Source organism: Petaurus breviceps, unplaced genomic scaffold (genome assembly GCF_028583685.1).
Source record: "Petaurus breviceps papuanus isolate PSGF00001 unplaced genomic scaffold, PetGlider_PUasm1.0 37, whole genome shotgun sequence".
Lineage (NCBI taxonomy): Eukaryota > Metazoa > Chordata > Mammalia > Diprotodontia > Petauridae > Petaurus > Petaurus breviceps.
Window position 1 is genome coordinate 46634476 of NW_027186296.1, and position 10877 is coordinate 46645352.

The 10877-nt window shown below is 42.5% G+C and overlaps 1 protein-coding gene across 1 annotated transcript in view; it reads right to left on the reverse strand.

The window, feature by feature from the left end:
* The window catches only part of KLF13 (KLF transcription factor 13), a 95208-nt gene extending 84563 nt beyond the window's left edge, over positions 1 to 10645 (reverse strand). The window contains exon 1 of the mRNA XM_069098408.1: positions 9478 to 10645. Within this exon, the coding sequence (XP_068954509.1) occupies positions 9478 to 10012 (535 nt within the window). The 5' untranslated portion in view covers positions 10013 to 10645. The remainder of the gene's footprint in view (positions 1 to 9477) is intronic.
* Between the last annotated feature and the right edge of the window lie 232 nt (positions 10646 to 10877).

Genomic DNA, 10877 nt, shown 5'->3' on the forward strand with positions numbered 1-10877 from the left:
ACTTTTCTTAGGAATATATTCTAAAGGTTTGAAATCTTTTAACAGAGAGTAACTTGGCTGTCTGGTTTATATCATTGCCTTCCTCACCCCAGAAGCTGATCAGAAGCTATTCAGCCACTCAGAACAGTTTCCTCTTCACCAGTTCATTTCAAGTATTTGGTGCTCTAAGCCCTCAGCCTTCTCCACTAAGAAAGGATTAAGGGGCGGCTAGGTGGCACAGTGAATAGAGCACCTGAGTGCAAATCCCACCTCGGACACTTAACACTTACTAGCCATATGACCTTGGGCAAAGTCATTTAACCCCAATTGCCCTGCCCCTCCAAAAAGTTAAAAAAAAAAAAAAGGATTAAATTGTCCTTGAGGTCCCTTTGTTTAATTCCAGGAGGGATGAGAATGATCCAGGAGGAAAAAGCATAGCACGTAGATTACAGAACAATTTGGGATTATTAACCCTGACTGAATATATATTTTATATCTTTCACTACTTTTAAGATTTCCATTTTCTTAGGACATTCATTGGGCTAGAGGAGGGGATGGGGGACTATGATAATTTAGACATCTATTTCCAATCTAGAAAATGGCTTAAATAGAGATTAGTGTTGACAAATTATATAAAACTTTCTGTCAGACTGGAGCAAAGTACAGTATTAGTATGAATATATGTTTTTAATTTAACAATATAATAGCAGTTATTATCACTATAGGCAATTCAAGGGCAGAGGTTTCTGGGAATTCTGACCCAGGAAATACCATACGCTTGATCACTTTGTCTCTGAGGGCAAACAACAGCACTGTGTGTTTATTTAATTGTGGGTATAAGGGTGTGTCTCTAGACTCTCTTTCTGAAAACAATGCACACAAGCTGGAAGACTGATTTTAGCCCAAGAAGCATAGTGGAAAGATAATTATATTTGCAATCAAGATAGCCTGGCTTTAGATCCAACCTCAGATTCTTATTAACTATGTGATCCTGGGTAAGTTACTTAACCTTTCTGTTCCTCAGTTCCCTTTTCTGCAAAATGAGATAGTATGGTTTCCAACATCCTTCTAGCTTTATGTCTATCATTCTAAAATTTGTGATCTTATTAGATCTCTATTTAGAGAAGTGGAAAATGACGGCTAGATATATCCCGGTAGACCAAATTATGAGTCCGGAAGGTTGGTTTTTAGTTTTTCTTAAATTTTATTTTTGGTTTATTCTCTCCTCTTACATGTACACACACACAAAAATGAAGGCAGCTGGAAGATATAAAATTTCAACAATCTTACTGCAATATAGAAAAATGTGTAAATTAGTATTTTCTTACTAGAAGTTCACTTGAATTTGTAAAAAAAAAAAAAAATTGGGTATACTCATCTATGAAAAGATGGACCAGATGCTCTCTAAGGACTCTTCCAAGGCTAACATTTTGTTACTTTAATGAGCTAGTTAGTGTAATTAGCTCATGAATTATTTCTATGAAAATCTCCAAATTTTTTCAAAACATTTGCTTCAATTTAATAACATAAACTTTAGCCTAGACCAGTTCCCATAGATCACAATGGAGTCATTAGTAATGTTGTTTTATTTCACATGCTCCCTCCCTCCTTCCTTTCCACCTCCTTTCTCCCAAAAGTAACAACTGTCTGTTGCTCATGCTTTAGTCCCCAAGGGTTAATAGCAACTATACTCCCCTAAATTGCAAGGTTGGCAGAGCTGATTAAACCTACATGAAGAAGGTAAACATACAATATTATTCTAGCTTTCCCCTGGCTTTAACCGAAAGCCATGGAAAAACTACGTGAGAACCGCAACTTGGATTGGCCCTAGTTAAAGACATGGAAGGAGAAACGTTTTGGCTGGCGGGCTGGAGGAAAAGCAGAGAACAGAACTGTTCTGAAAACAATTCTTTTGAGGGAACAAATAGGTAGGAATGTATTCAGAGTGTCTCTGCCAAGAAAGACAGTGTGTCCATTCCACTGGTAGCAAGCCAAGCCCCCCCATCGCTCTGGACAACAAAACAGAATCTGACGAAGTCAAAACACTGGCTGCCAGCTGCTTCAATGATGGGAGCAGGGTAAGCTATTTCATAGGAGAGCTCTCTGCCGGAGTCTAGTGGATAGATTTTCTAAAGAATGAAGCAATGATCTCTAGAGTCTTTTCAGTTATACCTCACATTTCCCTCCTTAATTTCCACATCAATGCCCTTCTTTCAGAGGACTGGGGCTTAAAATCTTTTTCTCCAGCCTGGGGAATAAAACCCAATTGGTAAACTATAGTAAATTCTTCTCTTACCCAGTTTTTGACTAGGTGTTATGGTTGATCAAATAGTCTGACTAATAGAAAACTATCTTATATTGATCACTAGCTTTCAAACAACTCGAATGAAATAAAATATAATTGACACTAAAACTCTACTGAATGTAATTTTATTTTTCAGTAATTTGGAAAGCCCTTTGGGATCTAGATCAGAGGATCCACAATCATCACATTATTAAAGCCCATAACTACCAGTTAATAGAGTTTTCTGGTTGATAGACTGTCCCATGATAGAGATATTTCTCTAACTGGAAAAGTAAATTTCCTGAAAATCTATGTGGTCTGAATGTTCTATATAGCTGTTTGTTTGTTTGTTTTAAATGAGGAAGAAAACACAAATTTAATTTAATACCTAGGGGGTGGCTAAGTGATTCAGTGGATAGAAAATTAGGCTCTACCAGGAAGACTCATCTTCATGAGTTCAAATCTGACCTCAGACATTTACTAGCTGTGTGGTCCTGGGTAAGTCACTTAACTCTATTTGCCTCAGTTTCCTTATCTGTAAAATGAGTTAGGGAAGAAAATGGCAAACCACTCCAGTATTTTTGCCAAGAAGACCCCAATTCAGTCAAACATGACTGAAACAATGCAAGAACAAAAATTACGTGCTAGTCATTGTGCTGAGCACTTTACAACTATCTTTTTTGATTCTCACAACAATCCTAGGAGGTAGGTTCTCTGATTATCCCCATTTTGCAGTTGAGTAAATTGAGGCAGAAAGTGGGAAAATGACGTGCCCAAGTTCACACAGCTAATAGATGTCTATGGCACTATTTGAACTCAGGTCTTTCTGATTCCAGGTCCAATGTTCTATCCATTCAACCACCCAGCTGATTCTGACAGATAAGGTTGATTTAAATTCTAAATTAATATAATTTGGATCCCTCTGTGGCCATTCTTTTATGAGGCTGTTAGAAAAATATCATCCTCACATTATAAACTAACTTAATGTTTAGACCCCAAGAATGCTCAGAATGGTTTTTACCTTCATCAGGAAAAATAAATGAGTATTAATGATAGTAACAAATCTGCATACATATTTGAAAAAACTGTTTAATGTGAATTAGGACATGAAAAGCCTAGACCACATTCAGAGAGTTTATTTTTTATTATTTTATTTTTTTTGGTTTTGGGGGAGGGGGGGAGGCAGGGCAATTAAGTGACTTGCCCAAGGTCACACAGCTAGTAACAGTTAAGTGTCTGAGGCCAAATTTGAACTCAGGTCCTCCTGACTCCAGGGCTGGTGCTCCATTCACTGTGCCACCTAGCCACCCTGAGATGTTTTGTTTTGTTTTTTAATATAGTTGTGTGACCTTTGGTTTAAAGTTCAAATGAGATAATATTTGAACTGATATTAACTTAAATTTAAATACAGTGGAATGTATAGAGGAAATAGACAAAAATCTAAGAGCTGCCCCATAAGGCTAAAGAGCACTGGATTTGGAGTGAGAAGATGTGGGTCCAAATCCTACCTCTGTCACTTAGTACTCTGCAACATTAGGCAAGTCACTAAACCTCCCTAGGCTTCAGTTTCCTCACTTGTAAAATGAGGGGGTTGGACTAGACTACCTCTAAGGTCTCTACCAGGTCTATATTGATGATCCTGTGACCCAGTGTTGTACCTTACAGTAGTTATTAGGGTAGGGGGTGACATAATGTAATCCTCAGCATATTAGAATCTAAGTGATAATACCCCATTGTTGTCAGAGTTCTGTTGTACTAATACGATAATAAAATAGTATTTTTTCTGCACACTAGAGTTAATTCACCAAACATTTAAGTGCCTACACACTAATGTAATTTTATGCCAACCCTATGAGGCACACAGATCAGATATTATTACCCATGGCTTACAGATCAACACATTGAAGTGACTCACCAAAAGTTATAGTTTAGATAGGAAAATACTCTCTATAACCTACTTCCTACCGAAGGCTTGTCTATACTGAACCAAAACTCCTTAAAGAGAGTGGTTGAAAGGCAAAAAGACTCAGATTTAGTACCTGTGTGACTCTCTAGGCCTCTATAGTATGTTAAATAAGATGGAAGGACTAAGTGACTTTTTGCATCTTTGAATCCTTTGATTTCCTGTCATCTGGTTTGACAGAAATCCTTCCACACAATTCTTTACCAAGGTCTTGTTACTCTGACTGTTATCGCTTAAGTAAAAGGGCCAGATCAAGAAATTTCACCTCACCTGCATAGGCATAACACACATCACAATGGCATCACATACACACACAAGTAGGAGATGGACTCATGATTTCATTGGTAATAGGGAACTCCTAGGTCAGTGCAGGTTAGTACCCTCTCTGAAACTTATACAGAAAGCTGTCAGGGGGCCCTAAAATAGTTAATTAGTCGATTAGCTCATTAACATTATTATTATTAGCTAATTATTATTTTAAAGCTAATCATTAGCCCATGGCCCTACACCCAATATCTGTGAGAGGTAGGATTTGAACCCAAGTCTCTCTGGTTTTGATGGCCAGTCCTCTGCCCATTACATCATTCTATGACTCATATGTCTACATATGTGTGCATGTATGTGTGCATATATGTTCCGGTGTGTATACTTATATCTATCTAGGGGCACCTGGGCAATGAAGTGGATAAAGTGCTAAACTTGGAATCAGGAAGACGAGAGTTTCAATCCTGCTTCAGATACTTTAGCTGTATGACCTTGGGCAAGTCATTTAACTTCTCAGTGCCTCAGCTTCTTCCTCTGTAAAAAGGGATAAGAGCACCTATATCCCAGAGTGCTTGTGAAGATCAAATAAATAATTTTATATAAAGTGCTTTGCTTAAAGCACTATATAAATAAATGCTAGCTATTATGATTATTATCTTTAAAGTTTCCTCATCAAAACCTGGTAAGGTGAGTAAAGCAAACATTTTTATTCCCATTTTACAGATGAAGATACTGAGGCTGAAAGAGGTTTTTTTTTTTCCTAGTTTGTGGTAGAAACAGGTTCTTAAGCCTGGTTCTTGTGACTGCAAGGCAAAAGAGTCCTCTACTCACTGTACAATAGTAAAGCAATAAGCCTTCAAATTAAACCCGGTTCCATATCCTCACCATCTGCAAGAGGGTTCGTTTCCATGGTACAGAGCAATTTGAGTACAGATCAGACAGATCTCAGTGTCCCACAGAGTGACAATCTGATCCCAGTCCATTATTCATATCAACCCTTCACCTGACTTGAAAAAACTTCAGGCCTCTCTTTAGTACTAGCATTACGTGAGTATCTCTATGTTGCAAATCTTAGTTTCTGGGTAGACTGCAAATGTCTTAGAGCCCCTCCAAAGTCATGTTAGTTGATGGGAATGACAATGACTTGACTGGTCAATGGGGATCAAGATGACCCAGGACCAAGAAAGAAGTTTTTCCCAGGATTTGGGGAATAAAGGAAAAACACTCTAGCAAGACATTTTAAGAAAATGCTCCTCTGAACATAGAGTATTCTTTTTTAAGGGTAGTTAAAAGAGGAGTAAACATTTCCTTAAACTTCTAAATTTACTGTGTTCTGCAGACCTAGATTCAGACTACTAATATCTATAACCAAAAACATTAAAGGAAGTATCCATATAGGAAAAGTGAATTGAGAGTTGAAAGAATTATCTAGGTAATTTGGGAGAAGAAAACAACAACTTTTAAAGCCAGTGGATAGGATAGCAGTAATTTATACAGAAAACAAACTATCGAGAATGGTAGTCAATCCTTGCTAAAGAGACAGAGCTCTTTAGTGTTTAAAATGAGTCTTATCTAGAAAACCATTTACCCATGGTATAATAGTCTCTTTCCAGAGGGGTGTGTGTGTGTCTGTGTGTGTGCAAGTGTGTGTGTGTGTGTGTGTGTGTGTCCAATTCACATAGAAAAGCTAGAATCTCCTTCACATTTTAAAGTTCCTGAGGAATGACCCAGTGAAGTAACAACACAGACTGGGGAGTCTGCTACCCTCCTGCCTTCTTCTCTGACAGAGCTTACTATAGAAAGCCTATTGCTAGCCTACATCTCCCCATCCCCCAACTTCATAGGCTATTAGCTGCCCTACCACCATTTACAATACACAGCCACATGGTGATGTTTCATCTTAGTGTCCCTGTCTGAGAAGAGGACAAAAGAGGAACTGAGCTTGTTTTTTTCAGTAGAAAACCAGTCACACCTCTTAATTTTGAGTACAAGCCAGTTTTGGGCACAGTCTCAACACTGACCATGCCCCAACTCTGGATACGTGGCCAACCTGACAATACCCCCTAATTCTGATCCCAAACCCCTTAATCCTGACCACATACCTTCAAATTTGACCACATATCCCCAATATCAATTAGATTCATCATCTCTGACCACACCCCCTTCCCCTCAATCCAAGGCTTTCTACCCTTCAATGCTGTGCACACCCACAAACTGTGATCACAGTTCCCTAACCTTAACCACATAAGACAAACATGAACTACACTCTTAAACAGAAATCATACTCCACACCCCCAGTCCTGGTCACATCCTTTTAAACCTAACTCCCACTTACCCATGTTTGGGAAGTTGAGGAAAAGAAGGAACACAGGATGTCAAGAAAAGATAACAGTGGCGTGGCCAGGTGGTGCAGTGAGTAACAGCACAGGCCCCAGAATCAGGATGACCTGGGATCAAATCTGGGCTCAGACACTTAGCATCCACCCAGAAATACCTGGCCGTGTAACCTTGAGCAAGTTACTTAACCCCAATTGCTTAAAAAAAAAAAAAGATAACAGTGAGATAAGAAAACAAATAGCACAATTTGTACCTTGGGAGAAGAGTAGATATAAAATGAAAGCCAACAAAAGAATAAGACTGAAGTTTGCTTTCTTCAAAGCAGATTAGTGTACTGGAAGGAACATTGGAAAGAGTCAGAGGGTCTAAGTAGCACCCAAGCTCGGCTACTGTATGAATATGGGTTTAGGCAAGTAAAATTGTTGTATGCAGGATGCTAGTAAAGTTTTTCCCTGTGGTGGGAAGTGTATTAAGTTAATAATAAACAAATAATTCATGAATGTACAAAAGGCCCAGAAAAGTGAGGTTTTTAGGGCTGTTGGTCTAATCCGGCACAGAATTGAAATAAGATTAATAACTTAATTCACATTGTCTCATGGAGGAAAAGAGGTCTTTTATTGCAATTGGGAGGACAGAACAACTATTTTCTCACACCTTTTGTTGGTTTAGTGTAAAATGAAAAAAAAAAGTGTGTAATTATCAGCAAGCTTAGACAAGTACTTCCAAACATATAGTGCTCATTCAACCCCTAACACGCCATACTCAAGACCCGAGTCCTGGCCTGCGGGATTATTATTTACCTTTGTTTACTTGCAGCCCTTAGCAGTTAAGTTTGGGCTGTATACACAGTGTCAGCAATTGTGGAGGGCAAGACTGTCCTATGTTTGAAGATGAGGTCTGGATTCCCGGGAAGGAGAGGAGTTAAAGATTAAAAATGCTTTGTAAATAGGAAGTTTGTTCTTTCCTGGAGCGGAGCAGTAACAGGCTTGGGTCTGGGTGTGGAGCTGCTGTGTGTGTGTGTGTGTGTGTGTGTGTGTGTGAAAGAGAAAGAGACAGAGCCCGAGTATTTCCACTGTCTGGCTAGTTGGGTGGGGGAGCTTCCAACAAAGAAAACCCAGTCCCCCGGGGTCCCGTCACATCCCGGGGCAGTCGCTCTCTTCTCTGGTCCTCCCCCTTTGCACACAGTCAGTACGGCTGGCTCTAGTAACAACAAATTAAACCCCAGAGCACTGAGAAGAAAAAAAAAATTACAGGAAGAGGGGAGCGAAGAATGTGCAGAGTAGTTGGAGAGCGCCGGTGTCCCCGGGTGAACCCGAATCGGCCCGGGCTCCTCCCCTTGGTTTCCCTCCCAGCCCCTCCCAAATTCACTTGGGCTGGGAAAAGGAGGGGGTGGGGGAAAGGAGGGCTTTCCCCGTAGTTAGCCTAGTCCCTCACCCAGTCGAGAACTCCGAAAAAACGTGCGGCTTCATTTTCCTGGCGTTCTACAAGGAGAACGAAAAGAGGCTCCGAGGGCGGTCGCCGGGCCACTCCCCTCCCCGAGTCAGCGAGGAAGTGGGACAGGACCCGGCCGGAGCCATCCACCTGCCCCTCCGACGCCCAGCCCGACTCCCCGCCGCCTCTGGAGCTGGTTCGCCCAGATACTAGCCGCTGAGCCATTAAAATGGGGCGGGATCACCCAGGCTCCTAGTACGGAAAGCCTTTCGCTGCTCCCCCCAGCCCCGACCACCAGCACCTTCCCCCTACGACCACCACTTGTTGTCCCAGCCCCTACGTCCGACCCTGGTCACCTCCTAGCTTGCTACGAGAGGGAAGGAGACAGGGTTCTCTGATCATCCACCTCCTGTTACCCCAACACCCCAGCCGTGATGGCTTCCCACGAGCCCCAGTGCCTCCACCAGAGGCAAGTTCCCGGTTCCAAGGCGCACCCCGAGAGCTGAGGAGGATACTGGACAATGAATGAGAAGCCTTGGAAGGGGAAAGAAGGCAAAATTTGGTTCAAGGTTTCTAGAAAGCTGTCGGGATCCAGAATTGATGGAAGATAGCCAGGGTTGGAGCAGTACTGGTGTACCTCGCTGTATGCACTAGTTTCCGGGAAAAGTTATGTGTAAATCGAATTTTTGTAAACCAGATCATATTGTGTATGCGTTGGAGAAGTCACTATTTTAAGCAATTCTACGTAAACCCTTTTTCTAAGGGTTGAATCATTTTGGGATGAGAATAGTCCCATCACCCCGGGGGTTATTTCCCCTATAAAATCCCAAATCATTCTACATCGAGTTTGCTTACAGCGGGGTACAGCTATAGAGAGGACAGGTAGCTTGTGGGTGGAGAAGACGAAAACAAGCTAAACCAAAAAGGTTTACTACAGTTTACAATCTTGACACCTGGGGGACAGGAGTGATGGGAAAGGAGGATGGGAAGTGGATAAGGACTAGTGTCACTTACTGTCCACGGCACTAACACGCCACTTTATTCTCGTCACTTTAAAACATTAACAACAACCAGGGAGAAAAGGTGTTAGTTCACTGAGTGTCTGGCACCTGGTGTCAGCTTGGAAACGTACAAGAGACAAATCCTAACGTTGGCCTTGGGGGGGTTGCCACTCCTTACACAGTTTAATGGCTAAGCCACCGGCCGGCTGGGGACTGACCTGTATGAGTCCTTAGGTGAGCTTTGAGGTGGGAGGATTTGCCATAAACTTTTTCGCAGCCCGCGTAGTGGCATCTGTGCTTTTTCTGAGGTGACTCGGGGTCAGCTCGGCTTCTCACCCGTCTGCTCCTTTGTTTGAGGCTGGGCTCACTCCCTGCTGGACTAGTAGGTGTGGCTGCTTCTCCACTCCATCGGCTGTCCGGGGAGGCGGCTTCCTGAGCCGGATCGCCCGACGGAGAGAGGAGGCTAGGTAATTTCTCCTTTTTGAAGACATTTTCCCTCCTCTCCGTCGGAGGGGCAGGAGCTGGGACGTGTTGGTTGAGATCAGCTAAAATCCTGGCCACCACGATCAAAGAGGCGTTGTCCTTGCCATTCTCTCTGCCTTCTCGCCTGTCTTCAGCATTCGGAAAAGGAGGGGCTGCTGTGCCTTCGGGTGAGGTGTCGGGGTCCTCTTTGGGGCTATGGACAATCGCGCGATTGGACATGGAAACAAGGCACTCGGCTGCAAAATGATCCACATAGGCGGCGGCTGCCATTTTACAGAGAAATTGTTTGTTTTAATCTCGAATTGCACTTTTTCTCTCTTTGCATAAAAATATATATATAAATCTATCTCTATATATCCAAGCTGGTGGGCGGAGGGGGTGGGGGATGGGTCTTCTCTCTCTGGGCACGCTGCGTACTGAGAGTGCTGGGTTTGTAGCTTTACCAAAACTGCACTTCGTCCAGGAAGATCCCACCCGGCCGGTCATTAAAAAGTGAATGCATTTGAAGTCCAGTGAAAGGAAAGAGAGGAAATCCCAGCTCAGGAAGCTTCGGCTTCATCGGCTTCAAAAGCTGATTTTTTTTAAGGATGCCAAATAATAAACATAAAAAAAAAAAATAATGCTTGCCGTTCTACCCCTTCCCTTGCATTGTGACAATACAACAAGCTTTGCCCGTTATTGCTGCTCTGAGGGTGTTTCAATCCCGGGTGTGGGCGTGGTCTGGGGAGAACATCTGGGCCCGACGTCACCCCAGAAGCCACATCCTGGGGCAGATCAGGTTAAAAAACGTTCAGCTGCGGCAGAGGCTGCAAAGCTGCATGTGAGGAGTAGGCAGGGGAGGCAGGACCTTTGCATAGAAAGAGATATGTGTGGCTTGTGAGCATGGACTGAGGGAGTCAGCCAGTACTAGCAAATGAAACAGAGATCGCCATTGGCCTGGGGAAGGTATTTCAGGAACCAATCAGCGCCAAGATGGGGAAACTTCTACAGTTGCAAGTTTCCTGGAACCAATCGGATTCCTGTTACAGGCGAGCCGAACCGCGAGGACAGAAATTTGAGATAAGCTCTTGGCTCGCGTCTGTGAAACCTCCTGAAACGCAGCCGGAGGGTTTCAGGGTGTAGTTTTGTGGAGATG